Source organism: Drosophila novamexicana, unplaced genomic scaffold (assembly GCF_003285875.2).
Source record: "Drosophila novamexicana strain 15010-1031.04,08,12 unplaced genomic scaffold, DnovRS2.1 tig00000008-arrow-pilon, whole genome shotgun sequence".
Classification (NCBI taxonomy): domain Eukaryota; kingdom Metazoa; phylum Arthropoda; class Insecta; order Diptera; family Drosophilidae; genus Drosophila; species Drosophila novamexicana.
Window position 1 is genome coordinate 2,961,816 of NW_020824765.1, and position 26,171 is coordinate 2,987,986.

Below are 26,171 nucleotides of genomic sequence, written 5' to 3' on the forward strand. Positions count from 1 at the left end.
ACCGCAAGTCCTGGGCAGGTGGTGTCAATCGGTGTTCAAACTCAATCAAAACGAAAATAGCGTCCGTTATAAAAACGAAACAAAAAATTCAAGGTAATCTCTTTTTATTAGTAAAAGAAGAATTAAAAAAAAAAAATGTAAAAATATTTATTTCAACTGGTGCGTTTGAACTTGCATCCCCAATTATCAAACGGTCTAATTGCCATTGCCAAATGCATTTTATGTATGTTTGTGTACAGAAATTGTTGCGTTGCTTTTTTTTTAATAACATATTTTTTTTATGTATTTTGTATGGTAGATCAATATTTTTTTGCTATGTGGTCGGGCTATAGTCGATAAATGCGCTATATTAAAAGGCCAAGCGAAATTTTAAACCTTAAAGTGAAAGCTAATGCTGAGCAAAATAATATAATAAATATAATGAGCAAAACAAATAATAACCCATATAAACAAATAAATACCCTCAAATATCCTGTATGGACATAGGTCGAAATTTCCCCCTACCATAGCTCTTCACCATTCCGAAGGAGCGTGAAAGGTCAGATCGTTTTCAAAGCCGGTGCCACCGAAATCACAGCAGCGGGCTGCGCAATCTCAATAGTAGTAACTTCAGGGTAAAGGACCGAAGAGAGGATAACTTCCAGCTGGATGGAGCGTATGCCAACGTACGGTAAAGTGTGTACCTGTAACTCGAACTGTTGAACGTCAATGGCAAGGACGCCATAAACTCCTTCGAGAACCTTGTGTAACGATTGGAGTTCCAGCAGAGGCAATGGCCGTGGAAGGAGGTCCTGCGCGGTTTTCACCTGCTATTAACTGGCTGTGCCGTGATATTGGGTGCGCGTACGGCATTATAGGGTCGACAGTTGACGTCCTGGATGTTTCTTAAAGCCTCGCCAATATCCATAACATTTTTCGATAATATCGAAGTAGACGTTAAAATTCTTCCCGATATCTTATCTTCTCGCGTTTTGATAGATTGCGTTTTCTGAAATCTACGACCAGGCACTTCTCACCTGAGTTATCAATGCCTTTTTACTTACTACCCAGATCGGATGGTTGCACGGCGACCTAGATAGGCGAATGATACCGTTTTACAAAAAAGCTTTTGCCTATTGCATGTGCAGTACGAGTTTGCTTCCGAATTTCGATAACTTTTCCCATTTCCACGCGATCGATAAAAATCGATATCGCAATCCTATTTTTTGAGCAAATCTCTAAATTTTTAAGAGCTAGAGTCACCAAACTTGAAATGTACCTTCCTGAACAGTAATTATATATCAAATAAACTACAACTATCGATTTATTTAAATTTTTGCTCGATGCCGAATATTTGGCACAAGCATACGCTGTAAATTGTGGTCGCCGCTGCTGCACATATGCGCAGCTGCATTTGTGCGTCAAAGACATTTCAAAGGGCATCCGATTCGCTCTCTCCTTCTTCTACTCTACCTTATCTCTCTCTCTCTCTCTGAGCTCTGAGCTAATCGGGTGGCCGATCGCAAACGCTCTTCAGCTTTTCCTCGCTTAGTTCAGTTGATCGTAAGACGGGCGATGGGCGCCCTTATGTGCTCGATTTAACTTCCGATAACCTACCCCACAAAAATCGCCGCTGCGGATAATTGCAATTGCAACATCACTGTTAGGGGCGGGTACGCCTTGATCCGGAATCGGGACCCGATCTGAAAGAATCAAGTGGATTAATAGTGAGTTTTGGTGTTTTTTATTAGAGTTTTAACTTTGCTGTTTTCATTTTTTTTGTAGTTCGAACTGTTAATATTGTTCATTTATTCGTAGTTCCAGCTGTTCCTTTTTGTAGTTCGTTCTGCTATAGTGTTGGCTTCAGATGTTCAATGTAGCAAGTTGATATCGATTGTGAGGACTGTGGTCTAGGGATGAGACTAGCCCCTGAGAAACGATAATAAAGGAGTACAGTTAAATATTCCCTTACATTTAAAGCCCTGCAACAAGAGTAAAACATTTGTTAGAATTAATTACATTTAATTGTTTTAAATGCTGTAATTTACTTCGTTTTTCTTATGAGCGGTATGTTTTAAGAAGCATGTTTGGATTCCCTATTGCAGAAATGAATTCAATTTTTATTGTTATAATTAATTAATAATAAATAATGAGGCATAGAACATTTATTAAAACAACATTCATTTTTAAAATTCACTTTGCGATAAGTAATTCAAAATATTAGCCCAGTTCGACTGGGATGTGCATTCATGATTGTAAATACACATACATTTGTATGTACATACAGTTATACACATTCAGTCAAAGACACTTCATATAAACATATGATTAATACGCATTGAACAGCTGATTCATTCGTATATAATACTTGTGTATATAAGCATACATTGATATGTGTATGTATGTATTTATAAAGACTCTCAGCATATGGACATTCGCTCTGCTTCTCACACACACAGACAACAATTACTAAAACTGTTGATATCAATAAAAAATTCCAGGGGCGCATTTAGATTATCACCGACGTCTGCAATGTACATTACATATTAAACCAAACTTGTTTATTATTACCACAATATAATTATCAGTATTCAATGTTGCATTTAATCTAGTAGTAAATTAACATCGATAGTCTATATCGGGATTACTCCATAATGAAAATTATAAATTGTTACTTTCTATCAATTGTTTATTATTATTTAAAAATTCAGAATAACATGTAATTGGACTTTAAAATTAATATAGCTCACTGAATATTTGAAAATATTAGCAAAATTAAAATATTTAATTTTTGACTTGATTTATGGGCCACTTAGTCACCGCAGTGCGCCTCTGGTCAGTTTAGTTAGAGAAAAAAACACGCGCAGTTAGACTCTTGGCTCTCTGTTTCGAATATGCAAGCTCACGAAATGCATAAATGTACATGGTAGTATGTACATATGTACATATAAATATATATTTATATATATATATGTATATGTATATATGTATGTATGCATGTGTGGGATGTGTGCAGGGATTCAAGCATACATTTTGCAAGCCAGTTCACTTAAACAGCTGTAAGCGATCGACAACGACCTCATCGGTTTAAAATAAAGAACGAAAAGCTAAAAAAAAATGTACGATAATATATGTATGTTCTTATACTAAATCATATATATTTATACATATATTAACAAGACAGTAAAATAAATGAAAATTGTAGAGTAACAAGAAATGAAATATACGTGTGTACATATGTATATACATACATAAATATAACAATACGTTTCTGTGTGTGTATAAAGAGCGATAAAAATAACAACCTAAAGTAATTTGCGTAGTGTATTCATATGTATGTATTTATTTACGTGCTTATGTATAACAGATATTTGTACGAATGTATACGTACGTATGAATGTAGTTTCTCGTCACATTCAACTCGTATCTCAATCGTTTCGTGTTCGTCGTGTCTGCTGCTGCTGCTGCTTTGCGATTGTGCTTGTACTGGCTCTTGGCGCTTAGATTGAATTAAGCCAGAATGCTCCGAGTTTGCCGCGGAGCAGTCGGTCGCAATATGTGTTCTGCTCCGTCGTAATCTCGGTAAATATATAAATATATAAATGGGCAAATGATAAAGATCCAAACTAAAACCAAATTGCCATTAAATTATAAATAACGTTCATTAAATGTAACTAATTAAGCAACAAGTGTTAACCAATATGTATGTACATTTGTATATGAATACATAGTGTGTTTGTGAAGTTCTGAAGTGAATAAACCTTTCAATTTTATATGTACATATGTATATTATAATTGACGTGCATTTCGATTATGGTTCTGAGTGTCTTTGAATGCACAGTGAACATTTAAGAATACACACATATATTGTACTCTTTTTACGGAAGAAATAAAATATGAAAAAAAAAAACATGCATGAAATAATAAACACACGTATACGTACAAATATATATGTACATTTATATACACAATACATTTTCAGGGTTTTTCTTGTGTTTTACTGTTTTGTTTCGGAATAAGCGATTTAAAATTTAAATATAAATATAAGACGCACTTTCATGTTTTGACTGTGGCAATAAGTTTATTTTTTTACATGCATGTACATATATAAGTGCATATGTAGTGTGCATGAACAAATGTTTGAAAATTTGTACACATATATACATACATACACACATACATGTGCATGTGTAAGATTGTGCATCTGTGAATTTTTATTGTGTTTCCGCAACAGTATACAAAGTTTGAAGCATGTATTTACGCACGCTACATATGTGTGTACATTCGTATGTGTGCATATACATACATGGAAAAAAAATATACACTCATTACTACAGAAAAAACATGAACGTGCGTCTTTGAATATAGCGAACACAAAACTAGGAACCAGTTTCACCTTGATTATACTGTATACATACGTATGTATGTACGTGCATACACAATATATATACCGTACATGTGTGTATATGTACAAGAAGCGTCCAAAACATAAGGAATAACAGGCATATTCACATACTTACATGCATATGCATATCGAGAAATAATTATAATATATGTACATATATATGTATTTATATATATATATTATTTTCTTATATGCACACTCATGTACATATGTATACAAATACACATTTGAGAGTATAAATAAAATGATCAACTTATACTAATTGTTTGTATTTGTATTCTTACACACATACACACATACTTGTACATATGATTTGTATGTATTTACATGCATATGTATGCAGTACCACATTAATCAAATAAACCAAATAAGAAATACAAATGAATCACATGCAAATGCACACGGACATGCGTACATACATATACATAGATTTACATGTATGTAAATATGCGTACATATGTGTATAAATACGTATATTTTTTTATTTTTATGTAATGAAATACAAATAATTGGCCAGTCTACTCAGGGATAAACCAATATTAATACTGCAAAGATCTGGATTACAGTAACAAGCCAACTCCACTCAAATAATCACTCATGCACTAACTAACGTCGTTATACAACACATTTTAAACTTTTCAAATAAAAAGGCGTACAAGTTAATTACTAAAAACAAAAACAAAAAAAAAAAACAACAACACGTTGGTGCCACCCTCTGCCTCCACCAGAACTAAAATGGAGAAATATGCAAATAGCAGCAAAAGCAAAAGATCTCCAACAGAAAGTATGCAAAGACTAGAAAGAGAAAATGATAATTCGGATTTGGTTTTTGGATCTGCACTCGTTCCAGTTAACTCCAGTACTCCATATTCAGATGCAACTCAAGTAAGTATATTTTATTTTCGTATTAATTTATAAATGACTTGGATATTGGCTTTTGTCTTATACTTACATTACCTTTCCCATCTTTATATTTGTTATTCTTCAAAAAGTTTAAAATTTCGACTACATATTTAGATATATAGATACGTATTTATATATATAAGTACTTATTTATGTATAAATACTTATATATTTATATTCTAGTAATATAAAAATGTTTTTTATTTATAAAAATTAATTATCTGAACGATTTATTCAAAAGCTACCCATATCCAATCAGAATTAGTATGCTTACATACATACATGCATGTACTAGAAGTCATATGTCTTCATTCTTCAATACTTCAATACATATACATACATATTTATGTGTGACAGTCTATCATTCATGGATTTCATAGGTGAAGAACGAAAGTCATGTGGATTGAAAAGGTCAATGAAATGTATTACCGATAACATATTTTATGCAGACACATACATACTTACACTTATGTACTTGCATATTGATATTGTTCGACTAATTTTAGATAACAATTGGATGGAGGTGCACTCTAAGACGGGTTCTTAGCAAGTTCCACCCGAAGATTTTGGACATTCGGTTGTACGACACTTTTTGTTAACCAGCCGATCGGCTCATATTAAATGCATTCAGGGGTGTTGCACACCTTTCGGGGGTCAAAGATTTCGTGGGTGACGTTTCCCGTTCAAGCATCTTTACTACAAATTTATTCTAGACGTGCTTCACACTTTTTCAGAATTCAAGCTTCCTCAGTGAAATATGCGAATTAATGATTTCTTAAGCGAAATTTTAAGTTTTGTCCAAATTAAAGCAAAACCTAAGAATGCGTAAATACGTGTTTCACCGATTTTGGCAATTCCACCACAAACAGGGGTTAATTGGCGGACGCGGTTGTATGAAAGTTTTTGCTTACGATCCGATCGGCTTCAAAATAATTTTCAGAGATCTTTATTCAAATTCATTTGAAAGGTGTTTCACACTTTTCGAAAATTGCATTCCTCCTGCAAATGGAGCTCAAATATTTGGTTGGTGGCGTTTCGCCCTCAAATAAATTATCTTGGATCTACATAAAAATCATTTGGGACGTATAACACATTTTTAGCAAAATCAAAGCTTTCTCGGTGAAAAGAGCGATTCAAATATTTTTTTGTTTTTAAGTTTTGTCCAAATTTGCTTTAAACTTATTTTCAAAGATCTATTCTTAATGAATACGTGCCTCAGCGATTTGGGGAATTCCACCCGCAACAGTGGTAAATTGGGGGAAACGCAAGTCGCGAGAACTATGACAAAGTAGGATATCCCTGTATACTGCAACTTACATTCTTATTTATATACACGCTGTACTTCATACCTTGTACTTAAGCTAGCGAAATCTATGAGTAACGGAAATAACTTTCTTCAATATCTTATCTATATTAATCCCTACTCTAGCACCTGAGATAATGTTTTGTGATTTCTTAAAAGATTTTAATCTACGCTAGCTTACATATACACAAGGCTTTTAATCAATAAATTAAAAACCAGACTGTTTTTTATGCACATTACACATATTGATTGATTTATTATGGGTTTAGTGTAATTGAAAAGCTTATACGACGGGCCTCAGACTCCTGATGAGCACAAACAGTATATCTAGCCACATCCTTCCCTCTGTCTCTACAAAGTTAGATTCCAATTATTATCTAATAATTATTAAAAACTAATTTATAAAATTTTAATTTGAACTTTTGTTTGCATTTTACGCGCTTCAACAAATAACAAATTTTTTATGAGTAATTAAAAATTAGAAATTTGAGGATTGTTGTCGAATATAGTAGCAGAAGTATCTCCGACCCCATAAAGTATACAAATTTTTGGTCAGCGTTAAAATGGTCACTTAGATATTAACTAATGGGAGCTAGGGACTTGAAATTTTAAGCGTAAGTCCTCCTAGTGGCGATTAGTTAATCGCAATTCCAAGCAATCGATAAGAATTTACATCGAAATCCTTAGAGTCATCAGTCACCCAGAAATGGCGCTTCTAAAATATTACTTATATTCAGATTGGGTATCTTTAATTTAACAGCTATTCTGCAGCTAGCGCAAATTGCAAGAATTTCTGCATGCACTTATCGAAAGGGAATTTTTATGGGTTTTAGTCCCATTGAGTCGACAACTCCCTACCCTATCAATAGTCCTTAAAAATTGAAAAGTGAAATATATAATATAATAAAGTTAACAATTTGATAGATGTATAATTTCACAAAACAATGTTTAAATTTCGAATCGCAATTGAATTTTGCAATTTGCAAATTTGAGTTTATTTTCTTTAGAACCTTTGGCAAGAAGTTGTTAAACCAATAAACATGAGCATACATATAGTACATGTCTATGCACATAATTATATCCTTACACTTTGCTTTAGCATATTACATACACATTACATATTATCAAGGGCACGTAATGTCAATGGCCGTTGTAGCATTCGTCTGGTTTCACCTCATCATCGCTGTATATCCCATTCGTTTAAGCTAACACAACCAAACTGATGTTTTTTTTTTTCTGCTCGGTCGTTGCTACTAGCTATATTGGTTGGTTGAACTTGGGGTTGACGAACTTACTTCAAGGTCGAAGTTAACGCTATTCCTAGTGCTTTTTTTGTGAGTCTAATAAAACGGTTATTCACATCAGTTATTTATCTTCAATGCGGCACTTGGTGAACTATATGTACATACATATGTTAACGAAACATTATCATCATCAAAATATACATACACATACAGATATACATATACATATACATATGTACATATACATATTCATATGTATATACATGTACATATGCATATACATATATATATCCATATACATATACATATACATATACATATCCATATACATATACATATATGTACATATATATATATATATATATATATATATATATACATTATCACATACAAGTTTTGGCTAAATTAAATAAAAACAATCTACTAAATAAACTTTGTGCAGAATATTGTGACATTTTTTGACTAGAACCAGAAATAATTTCAACAAATAAATGTTATAAACAAAAGTTGAGACTAATTAAAGAAGAAATTTAATCTCAGCTAGATAAGTTAATACGCAAAAAAAATCGTAAGTCTGACTAAATGTGGCAACTACTAGTAGATAATCGTTAAATTAATGAAAAATTATTGGCTAGTTCCCAGTTATAAAGTTCCCACTTATAAAGATAGAAGGTAGATTTGATCAAGTAGTACGAGACAAATATTTTTCATATTTCGATGAACAACTTGATGAAGATTCTCGAAATATTACTTCTTTTAAATGGGGTCCTGTTGTATCTCATGATTACCTTAAGGATTAAAAATAGCGCGAAACTCATTTCAATGAATAATGACAAAAATTTTTTAACTTTTATTATTATTTTATTAAAAATTTCCCAGTCCACAACAATTTTAGGTAAAAATTTGTTTGCATAGGTGAAGAAAATTAACTTTGCTACAATACGCAGACTTTAGCAAAGAATTTTGCATTACAACAGACTTATACTCCATAATATCTTTAGCCGACATCTTATTACAAAACTTCACTTTTCATTCTTATCTTTTAGACAAAGAAACACTCTCCGGGCCATATAAAAAGACCCATGAATGCATTCATGGTGTGGAGTCAAATGGAGCGACGAAAAATCTGCGAAAAAACGCCAGATTTACATAATGCGGAAATATCAAAGGAATTAGGAAGACGATGGCAGCTTTTGGCCAAAGATGATAAGCAGCCTTATATTATTGAAGCCGAAAAGCTGAGAAAACTTCATATGATAGAATATCCAAATTATAAATATAGGCCCCAAAAGAAACAATCGAGACTGTCGGTTGTTTTAAAGCAAAATCAGGATGTAGATATCGATATTAAGCATGATTTCCACAATATAACAACACCTGTTGCAATTAACGGAACATACACTGCCGGTCGAAAAAATAAAAGATCTACCTCTACTTGTCAATCTGGTACACTGTCGAAACGGCTGAAAAGCGATTCAGGTGATAAAATAAAAAGTAAATATGATAAAAATACCCCCTCCGATTCATTCGATGTTGGAATCCCACCAGAAGAGAATTATGTAAATCTCCAGTCATCCGAGTTTGTACATACAAAAAATAGAATTGATTGCGGTGCGATGCAGCTGCAGACTTCTGAAGACAGCACAGTTAAACTGGAAAATATATCGGATATTAACCTCGTTAATACACAAGAGAATATGTCAGAAGTTGTTCTTAAATACTTTCAATTTTTCGACAATTCACCGAAAACTGAAGACCCATCGCTAGAAGTGAACTTACCGTCAAATAGTCAAGTTGCTAGCCAACAGGTCTTAAATATAATAAGAACTCAGTCAAATTTTGATGATTGCCAAAACGTTGATGAACCTGTATTTGATTCTGAGGAAAACATTGTAAATGATGCAAATTTGCATTCAGCTAGCCATCATTTCCTTCCCAATGTGCCAGATACGCACGAGTGTTTCGCTGAAGACTGTGGTTTGGAAAGTATATCCCAACAGCCGTCCTTTTCAATACAGCCCCAAACTGTTACAATGAACATTGAAATACATAATAGTTCTCTAACTTATGGAGGGCAAACATTCCAAAATGAAGAGTTCAACCCAATTCCATCGGCAACCGAAGACAGCGACTGTAGTATTCTAACTTCTACACATTCGCCACATATTGGATTTTGTAGTAGCAGTATAGACAACCGTTTGGTGGAATCTGAAGGTATTGCAAATCCATGTTCATATTCTACCCAGGACTACAGCGGTAATTTAATTGGAGCACATAATGATCTCAACTACTCAGTACATGAAAATAACGGAGCTCTACTGGCATATACTTTGGAGGACTTGCCGCCTCAGCCAACTGGTAGTCATCTAGAATTTAATACTAACAGATATGAGTTTTCAAGTTTATACAAAATGTGAGCTATAGAATGTGAGAAATATTTAAGATTTGTGTAATTTTAAAAAATATGTTTTTACGTTTATAATTATACACCAAAATATATACACACATATATATATATTATATATAGATATTATATACACAAATATATAAGCATAAGTATATATATACATACATGTAAACGAACAATAAAATGCTTTGCATTAAACTAAATATTAGTCGATCAGTCAAAATGATTATGTGTAAAACAATAATACGTCTGAGGCTTAGACGTTTTTTACAAAGAAGATTCAGCACACTCAAAAATAAGGTACATTTTAAACTTTTCTAGTAGTTACTATTCTTGATATCGGCGGCCTCTTATTTTTGAAGCTTTGCATCGTTGATCAAGTGTAAGAAATCCAGATTTGCTCTCTTGGCAATGAGGAAGGCGTTTAAATAACTCATCTGCAGGCTTTTAAAATAAGTGTCCCCGATGAGGATAACGCTCTCTATTATACCTACCATCTACTTGAATCTTATCATTCTAAGAGCAAATTTTCTATACTCTAAATTAAAATCTCGAGTACCGCAAGTGTAGTCCAATGGTAAGTATGATGTTAACAATTATTAAACAGATTGAGTAGCGATTTACTAGTTTTTTAATTTTTATTTAATATGTGGATCATTTTTATATCGTGCAAATATTTCACTTTTGAAGATGTCAAATTTTTTTCGATTAGCGTTATTTTGTTGCTCTCTCCAAGCGGGCCGGGCTTGCTTTCTTTGTAGGCCCCAATGGCAAGTGAAAACAGGCGAAAGAACATAAAATTTAAATCCAGCTACGTACATTTCATAAACCTGAAAAGAAAAATATATATTGTCCAATGAAAATCTGAAGGTTTAATTCGTCGAAAAATACCCAGAACATAAAATATTTAATGCCTCACATTAAACCGAATTAATACATACTTACTGCACATTTTTGCTATTTCATTTAATACTTACTTGTGAATTTCTAGTAAATCCATAGCCAGTAAATCTTTCATCGTGAATGGGAGCATTATCGATGGTTATGTAAAATGGCTCATATAAAAACTCAAAGTTTGTCACAGTATGGCTTATTCTAACTGCAGTCTCATTTCGATGTGATGATAGCCATCTGAAAGGGACACAACAAATTTGAAGATTAATAAATCAAAAGTTTTTACTGAGAACTTATCGGAAAAGATTTTTGTATACGGCTTACAAAATATAAGTCCTGCTTGCTAAACAAGAATTATTGAGATAGGGATTTATTCAATTTTACTTACTTTGAAAAATTGGTCGCATATTGGTTGTAAATAAACACTTTTTCATGGAATGGTCTTGCTAGTCCCTTTTTGATCAGCCCTAAAAGGTTCTCCTTTGTCCGTGGAAAAGGCGCCCGCACATCAATTTCAAAAGTTGGAATAACATAGGCACAATTTCCATCACAAGTAACAGATTTAAAAAAATTGTTTAGTAGTACAACACTATTAATACTTGGAATTATATCAATGTCAGTTAAAAAAACATATTTGGATTGACATCCCTTTCGAGCTATATTTCGCATGTGGTTCTGAGGATATATGTTTTTTTTTCTCCATTCCATGGTTTTTGCTGTTCGCAATTTCAATAAAGTTCTCAATGTTTTGTCAGGATTTTGACAATTAAATGTTTGTTTTAAATTTAATGATTCGGCTCTTCCGCCTGGCATATTTTCATATTCCTGTGGAGTTAAAATATGAAATGTGGCGTTTGCTTTAATATTCGGAAAGCAGAGGCGCAGATACGTGATGAAATATCATAAAACAATATACTCGTCGTGTCCAGCGGAGAACAACGCGACAGAAATTGGACCGTGCCAGTTTGCTGCAACCTGTGGCAAAGAGTATAGCCGCTCCACGGAACTTTGAGTTGCAAGGCACAGCAAACTATTTTTCGAAGATTCTGTGTACTGTTCACCGACAACAGCAAAATCCTTTATCTTGTACTTGTGTTGGTTGTCCCATCGCCCGTAACCAAAGTCAATATTTGCAAAGGTTAACTTTGTCACATTGCCATTTGATTTGGCAGTCGGCAAGGGTAGTTGAGATCCTGTATCAGAATGATAAGGACATTTAAATTTAACTGCAGATTTAATTTTTTCTACGCTTTGTTTTAGTGGTTGTGGCGTGCTCTCATTGGTGTCATATTTAGACGGTGGATAAATCTTAACTATCCAAAGAATGTTTACAAACAACAAAACTATTAGAATCTTTGTTGAGCTCCCATATGGCAGACGAAACTGAAATTACAATAATATAAATTTTATATTGAGTATTAAAAAATAAAAAGAAATTGTTTTAGTTGAAAATGATTTTATTGTTTATCTGTTTATATTATACTAACTGATTATACTACAAAGGCGATATAAACTACACAATGAGAAATGCCCATCCACTTGAACGCAAAGCAAAATTTCCAGGATTGACTTTCTTCAACTGTTTTAGTCAAAGAGCTACACGAATTTTTGCAGAAGTGGCGTCTTGCTGCATCTTACACACTCAAAAAATCTGTCGGCAGGCTACCCTTATCCGCTTTTCTTCTAAGGGGCCCTCGAGGAGCGGACAACATCGTAAGACATCGACTTGGACAAGAAACCAAAGGCGACGAACCAAGTCACGGTAGGCGAAGCCGCACAGTGGTTCATGACAAGCGAACTGCGTGATGCGTCATGGATCGCGTATGAGGATGGGGTTTCGGAGCTCTTCTTGCTGCCGCTGTATTTTGAGCGGCTGGAGGACAAAATCGGGGCCCACCATCAATGAGATAGTGAAGGGTTCAAACAGTACTTGGGCTGAACCTTTCCTTTGGTTTCTTCATTTTATTAGAGCATCCTACAAATTGGCCAATTTCTCTGTTTTTTTTTCCGTCCAATATCAATTTTTTGATAAGATCGCGCTTCTCCGCAGTACAGTGCTTTCCACGTCCCATTGTAATGAGTATTATTAACTTTTATGATAGAAACAATGAAATCTTATTCAAAACTAATAAACACGTGCTTTCTACAAAGGCAATTCCGCGAAAAATAGGGGATTCACTAAAAAGGGCTTATGGCGCTATTTTTTTCGGTATTTTCAGGGGCTTTGTTCTTATAATCCTAAAAAAAAATATATAGACAGAAATTTGAAGAACGGTGACACTGTTGTTGTTTATGGGGAATATTGTACAATATAAAAAAAATCAAAATTAAAAAAAATCGCAACGGTAATCGCATTTTTTTATCAAGAGCAAAATGTGTTGTTATGGTTCTATTACTTTTTCGCAACTGTATATGAATAATAATTATATGCAAAGAAAAGTTAATTATAAGTTTGAACATGAATTTGAGTAAACTTTTTCATTTTGCAAACAATTACTGGACAAACTGTATGTATACAGCGTATAATAAACACATTGTAAATACATTGTATACATCGAATCAGTCAGACCTACAACAAATATGAAAAGTAATTTGCAGCGGTAGCATTTTAATTGTGTTGTAATTTTCGCAGAAATTTAAATGAAACTTGAACTTCATTGATTTATTATTAATTTACATTTACCATTATAAAACACTTTAAAATATTAGAGACTGAGCAACACCACAACCATAAATGTATCTAATTATTTGAGTACAAACATTTATCAGTTTGATGCTAATGCAATCGATTAATCATATTCGAACACTTATCGAATATATTATATTAATTGCAAACAGGCAGGGGACGAACCAAAAAATATTACCACTACCAAGTAAAACATAAAATCTTAAAATTCAAATGCGTGCACGAGCGATACACAGTAACATAACTATATTTATCAAAATATCCCTTCCTATTGCCCCTTACCGCCACCCAGAGAGTGCCTTACGCAGGGTAAAATATCTGAAATAACCAACATTCCACTCAATATTATCATTTTGACAAATATATCTAAGTTGACCACATACCGCACGCTACCATCGAGAAGCGCTCACAGCCGCTGAGAAAGTGGGTCGCCTGCACGAGGCGTCTACGCTGCATTTCTTAGTCACAGCAACAGCAGCGCTCAGCAGTCGGAGCTATGTTGTAGCCTTTTCTATGTTGTATCTTAAGTCTTGATTCAGAAATGACCACATAAGTATAAACAACTCACCTCAGTCAAGTTCATTGATTGGCGCCCAACCAACATAGAACTCGCAAGTACAAAAAATAGGTAATCACCTGTAACGACATACGCTGCGTTAAAAAACAAAAATAAATATATAAATATATGTGAATATATATACAGATCGAAATACAGAACGAGCTAATAAATATAACCTGACTGCGGCGTTAAAGGCAGCTGCACATTTCAGTGTTCCATTCCATGTTTCAATAGCGCGTATGTCTTACGCTATTTTTATCTTAGAATTGTGAAACGTTAACATACTTTTCACAAACGATACTTATTATCAAACAATATTCTTTGTGAATAGTGCATCGGGAATTAACATTTTGTAAGTTACGTCCAAAAAGAAATTAGTGTTATGTTGCCTCTATTAGAATTCAATACCGACATCATTCCGCTCCATTATGTCAAAATTTTGCACTTTAATACTTCTTTATTGATTCTGATGCGTGTTGTTACGTACATACATATGTATTTCCTAAGTTTATACATACGTACATATGCATGTTTGTATGTGTGTAGCAAGTAATGCCACTGGGCATTACTTATTTTGTGTAACCAAGTAAATAAAATCTAAGCTGGGCTTTCGATAAGAATGGTCAAATTTAAGAAAATTGATCATTAATTTATGTCAAGCCACTTTGTAATCCAAATTAAAATGTGATTGACTCTAGCAAGCAAGACAGGCTTAGTCCAGCGTGTTCTATTCTGGATAGTAGACTGACTCAGTTCGAAGTCTTGATCAAGAAAGTGTATAATACCACAAAAGGTTTGAGATGCCTCCATCCGTTTAAGTACATTTTCACCAGTGCTGCCAATTTAACATTCTTAGGCAGTCCTGTTCACTTTCTTTGCCGGAAAACCAGAATATGAGCAAAACGTACGTCCAACCGCGGCAGTTAAAACCCGCAGAACCATGCCATCTATAAAAAGGAAGTCTGAATGTTTTATAAGAAAGCTCGAAGATGTGTGTGATGTTGTGGTGAGTTTAGCAGAGAGACACCTGCTGATTGGGTTATTTGTTTGTTTCCTTCAGTGTTGGAGAACATCAAATGTTGTTTCCAATAAGACAGTTATAGTGTTATATGTGATCTTAGCTGATTTTAACTTGAAATCATGACAGTTACACATGAATTTCTTTACTTTTGAATAATTTTCTTTCCAATGATCTGTGTATTCTTATTGCCAGTATCAACCCGACATATGAATCTATAATTTCAAAGCTAATAAGAATCCAAATGTGAATAGCGGTAGGTTGTGAGCCTACATTGAACCCGGCAAAAAGAATTGGAATGCGACCAAAATGTAAACTTGCTCTGTTGGGGATTGCGATCCAGATTTCACTGCAATGGAAAATATAGTGCCCTGTTTTTTTAAATTGGTTTAAGTAATTATGGCAATTTATAGGATGTACTAGCGGGTATACTAAGGCCTTGCTGGTGTTGCCATTAGCTGCCAAATTGATCTAGAGGTCAAGCCATAAACCAAAAAGGTAAACCTTATGAAAATCGGATGAGAATTGACCGAGCTATGGGGGTGGACAATGTTGACCTATGTCTATATGTATTTAATACTTGACCTACGCATATATAGGATATTTGAGGGTACTACTATTATTTCAATTTTGACCTAGAATTCTTTTGTCAAAAGAATGTGCATGTATAGCTTAAATTGAATTACAACTTCGGAATTTTATAGTTTTAAAAACGATTAACATATTATTTACAGGTAAAAAGTAAGAAAATGAGAGAATCTGCGCATGACATCAGTATGGACACTTGGAAACAATGGATTCTTGAAGCAATATCAAAAATTCGGTCACAAAAACAAAGACCGAGTGTTCAGAGAATTTGTCAGGCTATTGGAACACATCACAAATTTCATGAAGACATTGTGGCTGAAAAATTAGAAAAGGCAGTTGAATCTGGATCTGTTATTAAAGTATACAACAAAGGCCTGCATTCATATAAAGCGCCGATGGCGAAAAGACGAATAAAAGTTGATAAAAGTACAAATCTTTACAAAGTGGTAGCTAAAGCAGTCAACGATTTGGGAGAATGTGAGGGATCGACCATTAAAAATATTGAAAATTATATTCAAAAATTTAACTGCATTGAACTTTCTCCCAATGTTGATTTTAAAACTATAATTAAAATATCAATAAAAAAGGCTGTTGATACTGGCTTCCTAATACAGGAAGGAAAGTTATACAAAAAGGGCAAGTCCCTAACAACACCACGAAAATCTGTACCAGAAACAGAGATACTTATAAAAGGAGAAGAAACTTGTACACATTGCTCCGGTAATTATCAAAAAAATCTTAATGGCATTCCTGAACCACTCAGCTCCTGCAAACAATGTGGAATATCATTACATACAACATGTGCAAATATTGCGGGAAAATGCAAATCCCAATCTTATGTGCTTCTCTATATGCTTGTTACTAAAGGATCATTATGGAACTGTCAGAAATGTGCCGATTGCGTTGTGTGCAAATTACGCAATCGCGGTCCATGCCTTTTACAGTGTTTTGCTTGCAAAAATCATTTTCATTTGACCTGCCTCGATACGATACCGGACAAAAAGCCCAAACATCCATATCGGTAAGTTAACTGACAATATTAAGCTTTTATGGTAAAAATGCAAAATATAAGCGAAAAACTTTACCTCGATTTTGGGAATATAAGAAGCATGTTGATTGCTAGTAGTAAGTTTTAAATTGTCTACGAATTAAATTGTCTACAATTTTTTAAAATCCAATTGCTCTAATCAATTCAGTTGCCCCAAACTTAGGCTCGACTCGATATGTAAAACACTTACATATTTCCGATTATTTAAATTTCAGATGCAAATCGTGCCTAAACGTTGATCATCCAAAATCATTAAAGAGGGATACAGGAAGCATTAAACTAGAGCACGGAAATGATAGGTAAGTAACAAACTAAGCATTATGAAGTGCTTAATACTTTTAATATAAAAAGAATAATAATACTACTCTAAGAGATAGACTAGATATACAAATATGATGTGATTCTAAAACATCTGGTATAGAAAGCGCAGATACACACGAAAATGCATATTACTGTATCTTTGTTGCTGAATTAAATATCTTGCATTTGATATTTGATATTCATTTAATATATTTTATATGTTACGCTCTTATAAAATCGACTGGGTCATTCTAAATCGCGGTTCAATATCACCTTAAAACCGGGTTTTGCCAATTTTAATAAAAAAATCGATATTTTCAATTTGCGGCAAGCCCAGTCAGCGACGGAAAAATAGTTTAAGATAGATCTTTGAGAGAACCGGTCTTATTTGGAGTAACAGCCTACATTTAGGTATGAAAAACTTTTTACACCGTGATTATCACGTGATTCGTGATTATTGCGATGACTTATCGAGTTTCGTATCGATGTTATGAAAACTATTAGACTATTAGACTAAATTTTTTATTGTAATATTTTAAAGAAGCCGGTTTAACCCGACTGCATATAATTCATAAATAAGCTCGGGCAGTAGTTCATTTTTTTTTTCTCTTTATAGCCTTTATGAGATTAATAATAATTATAGTACATGTTATCATACCGCACTAGACGACACAAATTTAAATAATTAAATAATGTAAATTGAAATGAATTTTTACTTTCAGAATTGTCCCATACTCTAATGTCTCCCAAAAACCACATTCCAATTGCAAACGACAGATGATTAAAAGGGAAGAACGTACAGAAAATCCTTCAACATCACAACAATCCATTAATGTTGTCGGCCAGAAACAAAAGAAAAAGAATTGCATCGTTCTTACAAAAGTTGATTCTCAAATAAAGCAAAGAAAACTATATCGGGATCAGATTGTTAATCAACGAAAACGTACATATTCGGATTTATCATCAACAACTACTTCAAGTGATAGCGATGATGATGATGACGACGATGATGAAAATAATGCTGCGTGCGAAGATGAAAGTACGTCTTCAGACTCATGTACTTCTTCTAGCTCTGAGTCAGATTCAAGCGATAGCTCGAGTGATAGTTCTGAATGCGATGATGATAATGATGAAGAAGACTATGACACAGACAGAAGTACATTTAAAGAAAATATATTTGAAAACGATAAGAAAATTGAATTTCGATCTTCACCAAATGAGACCGCAAGTTTACAAGACGTATCCTCGGAAAATTGGGGATTTGCTGCTGTTGCAAAAAATCCAGTTGATAACAAATATATAAAAAATTTTAAATGCATGAGCTATTCGAACAATGCTTCAGTTAATCAAGCCATAGATCCCATTAAACCTACCAAATATGCATCCAATAAATCTGAAGATGTTGGCATGGACTGTGATTTGCCCCCAAGGCGAAGTCATTCAAATATTGGAAAGAAAAGAACAATAATCTTAAAGTCTATGCCTCTTGAATGTACTAAATCATACAGCAAACATGATGATGATATTCCGTATCTCACAAAAGAAACTGTTTTAAGATGCCAAATGATTAATGAAAAAGAACAGTTTGAAGAACCACGCAAAAAAGCATTAGATGAAAGAACGGATTATTCATGTATGGAAAATGAAAAGGATCAAAATGTTAAATCTACGAGCCGAAGTAAACCGTTTGGTATGTTACAATAATATATACATATGTATAATAGCGGGTTTTTCGTGACCTTGCAATCATTAACTTTAGCTCACTGAAAGACACTTTTTTTATAACAAGAAATTAAAAGAAAATTACTGTTTTCCACTAAGAAAGATCTCACAAGAAACAAAGCACTAACTTTTGTGTGGGTTATTTCAATATGTTAAGTGGAGTGGGTTACTTTCGATATCTGCCATATAAACATACACTAACTAACTAATAATAAAATTACTCTTTATAGAAAATCAACATCTACCGCCTGGCGTTAATCATTTTGACGTTAACCTATATCAAGAAGTCCTGCAAAAGGCTGTTATGAAAGTTTCTACAAACCATTCCGAAATAACTACTGAGAAAAGCAACTCTCTAATTCATTGTGGACAAAGTCCCAAATCTATTGAAATGGGAAAATGGAATATTGAAACATGGTACTCAAGTCCATTTCCACAGGAGTACGCGAGGTAAATGAAATTATGTTCATTCATTGTGTCATAAAATTACTATTATTTTTGTAATCATTAATCACACAGGCCAAAACCAAATTTGAAAAATCACTTTTTTGTTTTTTTTCTATTGTTAAATTTACCAAAGACAATATAAAAACTAAGATGCATAACGCCATACAAAAAATGAAACTATGCAGCTTGATTTTCACAAAATTGAGAGCGAAAACAAAAATATTAAACAATCTATTATTTTTTGTTATTTGATAACATTTTTTCTTTTACTTTTAGGCTTTTAAAACTGTATTTATGTGAATTTTGCCTTAAGTATACAAAAAGTAGATCTGTATTGGATAGACATCAGAATAAATGTATTTGGAAGCAACCGCCTGGAACTGAAATTTTTCGACAAGGCGATATATCTGTTTTTGAAGTGGATGGCAATGTGAACAAGATTTATTGTCAGAACTTATGCCTGCTTGCAAAGTTTTTCTTAGATCATAAAACTCTTTATTATGATGTAGAACCATTTCTATTTTATATATTAACCAAAAATGATCAAGTTGGCTGTCATCTGGTTGGATATTTTTCGAAAGAAAAGCATTGCTCTCAAAAGTATAATGTATCGTGCATTCTGACTCTGCCTCAGTATCAAAGGCAAGGTTATGGTCGATTTTTGATAGACTTTAGTTACTTACTTAGCCGAGAAGAAGGTCAGTTGGGAACGCCAGAGAAACCACTTTCTGATCTCGGTCGTCTATCATACTTTTCATACTGGAAGTCGGTTGTATTAGAGTACTTGTATAAGTACAGAAATAACCAAACAATAACATTTAAAGATATAGCTATAAAAACCGGCTTAGCTGTTTCTGATATTGCACTGGCATTTGAGCTACTTAACTTCATCAAATTAAGAAAAAACGATGGCGACATTAGATTTCAAATCAATGTGAAAATAGATTGGAAAAAGGTTTTGTTACATTATAATAAAACGGCTCAAAGCAAAACACGAATTCCAATTGAAGCAGATTGTCTAAGATGGAGTCCGTTAATGACAATTTCAAAATCGCCCAATTTTAATATACGACCTATATCAAATCGTGAATATTTAAGTTTTCAATTTATTGAAAATGCAGATGATAAATATTCGTATAAAAAAAGATCTGAGGAAAACTTAAAGACTCCAGTGGCTTCGACTAATGAGTTTTTTGAAGATTTAAATAAAGATTGTGAGAAACCTTACAAGTCAACCTGTGAAAATACCGATAGTATTTCAAGTTACACTAAAAAGAGCATATACTCTGAAAATTCACAATTAACACTAAATGATGCAAAAAGGTGCAAACGTCCTTTTGATGATAAAAGAGAAAACTCAGACTCTTCTGACAGTAAATATTCTAAAAAGTCGTCAGAGTCATCAGAATACAATGCGTTGACTAAACGAGCGCTACGTCTGGCTAAGCGAAAAGACTCGATTCCTCATACTAACAAAAGAAAGCATTTTGAACGCGAAAATAATATTGATAGTGTGGAGCATAATATTCCAAACCAAAACGATCAACAGAATTCTAAGGAGGGCTTAGACAAATGTTCTATTTTGCAAAGAGCTGCTGTCCAAGAATCTAGTCGAAATATTATGAAGCCTGTCAATATTGTTCCAAAACTACGAGGTAAAAAATCAAATGGAAAACGGGATGAAGAAACTAAGGCTACCGGTCAGAGCTCCAGTAAAATTACATTAGGCGAATGTGATAATGCTCAAGTGATCGAAGTAATGAACGAAAAACATGAAGTTGAGCTTAGCCCGCAGTTAGTGGAAAAAGAAAAGAACTCCACTGAGCAAAGTAATGAGCAAGTCTTAGATGCCGTTGCAAAGAAAACGAAGAAAGCATTGTTTTCCGATACGACTTCATTCGAGACAAAAAACGATGACAATGCAACAGCGGAATGTAAAATTGAGCTAAGTGTAAAAGCTGATGAAAATATATTTAACAGCCAAGCGGAATGCAAAATTAAAGATAATTTCGAATTAAAACCAGACTCTATTGCGGTTGCTTCTTCTGAAATAAATTTCGAAGAAAAAATTATAAATAATTCATTAGCCCCCGAAAATGGTAACAAAGTTTTACCAATAGTTGAAAAAACTGAAACTAAAGTAACTATTGTAAATGATAAATGCTTGGAAAACAAGGACCCCATAAAACAGAACTCAGATGAACAAAGTTCTAAAAATTGTACCACTACAACTGAACCTACTAAAGAACCATCCGTCGTGGTGTCAGCATCGGGAAGTAATTCTTCCAAAGCCCTTGATGGTTGCGCCAAAAAAGCCAAAGCTGATAAAAGTGATACTAAGCAAAGTGGCTCTCCTGAAAAAATGGAAACTACCAAAACTGAACTGTCTCCGGTAAAGGTTTTAAGTAGTTGCAGTAAACAGGCAAGCAGTGAAATTGACAAAGCACCTACAAATCCTGAAAAAGTAAGCCCTGGAAAACCTCTGGAGTCTGTAATGCAAGAAACTGATATAAAACAGAAAATAAATAAAAAAGCAGTTCTGGAATCTTGTATTGCAAAGTCAGAATATGTGAACACCTTATGCAAAAAAACGGATGCGCCTAATCCAAATAAAACAAGTATAAGCTCGGAAAAGGATATGAATAAATCGACGCAATTACTACAAGTTAAAGAAGAAGAAAAATCAAATTTACGTGCCTCGTCATCTTCATTACCTATACGAGATAAAATTCAACTTAAAAACAACGAACATTCTCAGTTACAAAATCCAATACCGTCTCAGTTCCCAATAAATCAAATGCCTAACTACCATCATACTTCTCAATATTGGCAGTGGGACTATTACAGCTATAATCTTTGTAATTTGGACCCAGCATCGCAAAAGGGTCAAAAACAGTTTCATAAAGACCTCGCAACGACTATGGCATATACACATAACTTTACACAAAACCTATACCAATCGGCTAATTTAGCAATGCATGCTCATCACCAAATGCACCATACAAAGGATAAACAGAAGGTTGACAGGAAAGTTGCAGGAAAAAAAGAAGATTTGTCAAAACAAGTATCCTCGAATAGCACTGTCAATACATTACGAGATGAAGGACATACACTTAATTGTAATGATTATAATGTTAACCAATCGAATATGTTTGATCAGAAGTGCACCAACCAACAAAAGTTGTTTAAAACAACCGCTGATCACACACAACAAGTAAAATCCATAGACAATGCGCAGAACACTATAACCAGACCTACGAATTCTAACCAAGCAGAATCAACAATTTTAATATCAAGTTCATTGAGCCGGGAATCATCTTCCTCCTTGCCCACAAAACAAAAATCAGAACAAAGCGGTAACATAACATTAGATGCTTCGCGAGAGGAGAAAATTAAAGTAACACAACCAATCTTGCAATCAGTTAATCACTCAAATTTGCAAGTCGGCGGTCAGCCTGGTGTAAATCCAAATATGGCATACACCTCAGAATCATCATCTAACGTGCCTATACAGCATTATGACTGCGGAGTAAATGTGCAAATAAATATGGACTCTCCCGCTGGTATTGGGAGTGCTGTTAATCATGGATCTGAAAACACCAATGGACTTATGCACAGACAGTTTTCTGACTGTTCAATGCAAAATCAGTCAGCAACAACACCTATGCACATGTCAATCCAAAATTCACATATCCAACAGCAAAACAATATAAATATGAATTTGCCTCCAGAGGGCTCTCCAAACTTGAATATAATAGGAAATTCACAACATCAACATCAAAATAGGAAACTAACTGTGCAGGTAATTATTAAACAATATTACTAATCTTATAAATAGAACAAGCGTCCTCGGGAGTCGCGAGTGCCCTGGACCCAGCACCGATCTGGTGCTCAAACGTTCTTCCTTCCAACAAGCACACATTCCGCTAATAACTATTTTATTTTACTGCTGTGCTTCTTCTATTATCTCCTAGTCGGGTACTTTTATCCTGTGCACAAAACATTACATAGAACTGTTTTTATAAATTTCAACAACAAATACTAAATCTTAATGTGATTGGTTTATTTTCAGCCGGATATCGTTGCGAATTCTCCGTCAACATCACATCGAGAACCTACACCCAAGCAAATTCGCAATAGCAATTCATCAAATAATTCTCAGCAGCGTGATGCTAAAGTTCCAACAGGAGGGACTTCTCAAAATTCTCATCACCAACACTCTCAAAGCACTGTTTCAAATATATCTAAAGCTCAACAAGATGGAATTGGTAGCTTACAGTTTGCGCAGTCAAGTGGACAGCACGGTCATCAGCAGAATATGCAACCTTTGGATTACATACCTATTCCGCAGATTACTCAAAACTTTTCGACAAACCCATCAAATTATGACATAGTTGGAATGCCAGCTGTGATTCAACAGAGAATGTCGCTAAATAGCTCAGTTCACTCCCTTTCAAACTCTCACCAACGCATTGAACAGCCGTCATCAGCTTGTGCTGTAAATAATTTCTATTTACAAAATAACATGCCATCAAATGACATTGTGTCAAACACATCTCGTATACCGGTCGCCACTTCATTAGGGCCCCCATCGTCCGTAGCTAATAATGAACAGTCCATATCATCAAACAGCGGTGGCACCACATCAGCTTTAGTTGGACATTTATGTAGTCTTTCAAAACTTCAACAACTTACTAATTGCCTTGAATCTCAGCCGTGTAATACATCCCCAGGAGCGCAAACGAATTTAACACCGTCGCCACACCACCCGATTCCACCCAATTCTATGACCCCTCCTCCACATCTATTAATGCAAAATAGAAATGTTTCTACACCTCCAAATATGCTGCAAACACAAGTGACACCTTTACAGTATAAATATTACACTAGCAACATGAACATAACGCCGAGCACAGCAGCTCAGAACACTAATAGAAATACTCGAAACACGCCGTCCGCCCCCATACAACACTCTTCAGCGGCAATTAGCAGCAGTTCGAATAATCGCACAGCCAATGTGCACATTAGTCCAAATCTTATGTCACATTATGGGGCCATCAACAGCTACAGAATGTCGCCTCAGCAGAGTCCTCCCACATCAGCTTATAGTTCGGGTGGTGAATATGCAAATTCTCAGCTTCCAATGCAAATGGGCGTTATGAACATGCAATCTCAGTATCAAGACGCATGCGTATTGCAAAGGGCTACTCAACCTAATCCGATGTATCCCACATATTCGCCATACTTGCCGTTGAACAGCTCAATACGCAGATAAAAAAAAAGTTCATCATACACAAGGTATTATATAAAATAATATAAATTCTACCTATTTGTATTGTGTTGTGAATAAATATAAATTCTGTGTATTACAAATATATTAATTTAAAATACCTATTTATTTATATCGGACTAATATATCATGTAGGATGAATTTTCCAACTATTGGGGTTTCGAAGATTGCTGTTTTTGTCATTGCATTGCAATATATTTGTTTAATCTTAATACATTAAGTACTATATCTTCTAAGAATATCGGTAAAATAACTTATTCAACTTATTATGGTAAAATACATATTAAACCCAACATTCACTAAAAATATGTTATAAGAGCTAAATAAAATTGGGGAACTTATAAATGGGCGCAATATTCAGCTTTTACTTTATAAATAATACTTTTTTTATTACCGGTTAAATTTTTTATTGGCTGATTCGAGCCAACTTTTCAACTTTTTATTTTAATACATTTTTCTTTATCTTCAAGGCCAATTGCGTTTTAGACAGCCTGCGTAACGCGCCAATCACAGATACTTGGTTTGTTGGCTCTTTTTTTACCGCAGCGAGTTGACTAGCCTACCAATATAAATTTGATGTTATATAGAAGTCCGATTGGTAACATAAAGCTGCGGTCCGTCCGAAAGCTCTTCCTGAGCCCTCTATCGAACATCCTCATATGCTCTCAATGGGAGTGAGCGTGGCTCGATCTTCAAAGAAGATTATTATTAGTTATTTTTCGGATAAATTTTGTGAACTGAAGTGAATTGTGGGATTCCCCCAAACATGGTGAGTGTGGTCAAGGTTTCTTTATATTTTATCTGACACGGTGTTTGCTTTTGTTTTTTTGCAATATACCACCTTGATCAAAATGTTCCCGAAATAGCACCGTGTGGCGCTCCCATCGTTTCGGTTTGAGTTATATTTATTTTTTGTTAAGTTGGTACATCTGTTGTTGATACTCCATCTAAATTTTAGCATCATCCTCTGACATTTGCACAAGTTACGGAGCCAAGAGTACATCCATCTCTGTGTGTTGGCAATTTTTTACAATTTTAGAAACGGATTTAAATTTGCAACAACGAACATGTATTAATTTTTGCGTAAAAAACGGTGCGCGAACGTTGGAAACGTTGGAAAAGTGTTTCGGCTGTAGAGTATCAATAATTTTTTCCAGAAGGCCAGACGCTTGCGTTAAGCAATTCGCCGAATTGTGAAAGTACGTCCTCCTAGTGCCCGCGAACGGTTTTAAGCAAATCTCTTAGCTGTTAACTGTCGAGCTTCTTTAATTATTTTTTATGTTACAGCTTAATCATACCTGCAGCTTTTGGTATTGCTAGCGGAGGCTTCAGGGTATGTCCTAGTCGGAAACTCCCGACTAGTGCATCTTAGATGTTT

General features: G+C 34.2%; 3 protein-coding genes and 1 long non-coding RNA gene across 7 annotated transcripts; 2 read left to right on the forward strand and 2 right to left on the reverse strand.

The window, feature by feature from the left end:
* Positions 1 to 477: 477 nt before the first annotated feature.
* LOC115759136 lies at positions 478 to 3,437 on the reverse strand. The gene is made up of 3 exons (XR_004017501.1): positions 3,371 to 3,437; positions 1,740 to 1,961; positions 478 to 1,682 (listed from the first exon to the last, which is right to left on the reverse strand). It is a non-coding gene; the product is annotated as an uncharacterized LOC115759136 (long non-coding RNA).
* On the forward strand, positions 3,225 to 10,325 carry LOC115759115 (putative transcription factor SOX-14). Of its 3 annotated transcripts, none has more exons than XM_030699961.1 (3): positions 3,225 to 3,561; positions 4,902 to 5,269; positions 8,881 to 10,325. In XM_030699961.1, the coding sequence occupies exons 2-3, from the start codon at positions 5,120 to 5,122 to the stop codon at positions 10,249 to 10,251; spliced, it is 1,521 nt and encodes a 506-aa protein (XP_030555821.1). In that variant the 5' UTR covers positions 3,225 to 3,561; positions 4,902 to 5,119; the 3' UTR covers positions 10,252 to 10,325. The 3 variants fall into 3 exon arrangements, with proteins under 3 accessions (XP_030555821.1, XP_030555829.1, XP_030555837.1); XM_030699969.1 differs by having other exon boundaries at positions 4,938 to 5,269; XM_030699977.1 differs by having other exon boundaries at positions 5,035 to 5,269.
* A 539-nt stretch (positions 10,326 to 10,864) lies between these two features.
* LOC115758434 (beta-1,4-glucuronyltransferase 1) lies at positions 10,865 to 13,870 on the reverse strand. The gene is given in 4 exon segments (XM_030699093.1): positions 10,865 to 11,071; positions 11,219 to 11,372; positions 11,524 to 12,518; positions 13,819 to 13,870. Coding segments are annotated over 4 exon segments (1,344 nt in total). The 5' UTR covers positions 13,822 to 13,870; the 3' UTR covers positions 10,865 to 10,879.
* An 819-nt stretch (positions 13,871 to 14,689) lies between these two features.
* LOC115771149 (histone acetyltransferase KAT6A) lies at positions 14,690 to 25,594 on the forward strand. 2 transcript variants are annotated; one of them, XM_030716725.1, is made up of 8 exons: positions 14,776 to 15,173; positions 15,237 to 15,386; positions 16,133 to 17,007; positions 17,250 to 17,333; positions 18,057 to 19,024; positions 19,287 to 19,506; positions 19,780 to 23,305; positions 23,576 to 25,594. In XM_030716725.1, the coding sequence occupies exons 2-8, from the start codon at positions 15,321 to 15,323 to the stop codon at positions 24,776 to 24,778; spliced, it is 6,942 nt and encodes a 2,313-aa protein (XP_030572585.1). In that variant the 5' UTR covers positions 14,776 to 15,173; positions 15,237 to 15,320; the 3' UTR covers positions 24,779 to 25,594. The 2 variants fall into 2 exon arrangements, with proteins under 2 accessions (XP_030572592.1, XP_030572585.1); XM_030716732.1 differs by lacking the exons at positions 14,776 to 15,173; positions 15,237 to 15,386 and adding an exon at positions 14,690 to 14,732.
* The last annotated feature ends 577 nt before the right edge of the window (positions 25,595 to 26,171 follow it).

Excerpts from the sequence above, each read along its gene's own strand:
- LOC115771149 (XM_030716725.1), top strand. The coding sequence starts at position 15,321 with ATGCCATCTATAAAAAGGAAGTCTGAATGTTTTATAAGAAAGCTCGAA. Across the intron at positions 17,334-18,056 it reads CTAGAGCACGGAAATGATAG|AATTGTCCCATACTCTAATG; the intron begins GTAAGTAACAAA and ends TTTTACTTTCAG. Across the intron at positions 19,507-19,779 it reads TTTCCACAGGAGTACGCGAG|GCTTTTAAAACTGTATTTAT; the intron begins GTAAATGAAATT and ends TTTTACTTTTAG.
- LOC115759115 (XM_030699961.1), top strand. The coding sequence starts at position 5,120 with ATGGAGAAATATGCAAATAGCAGCAAAAGCAAAAGATCTCCAACAGAA. Across the intron at positions 5,270-8,880 it reads CATATTCAGATGCAACTCAA|ACAAAGAAACACTCTCCGGG; the intron begins GTAAGTATATTT and ends CTTATCTTTTAG.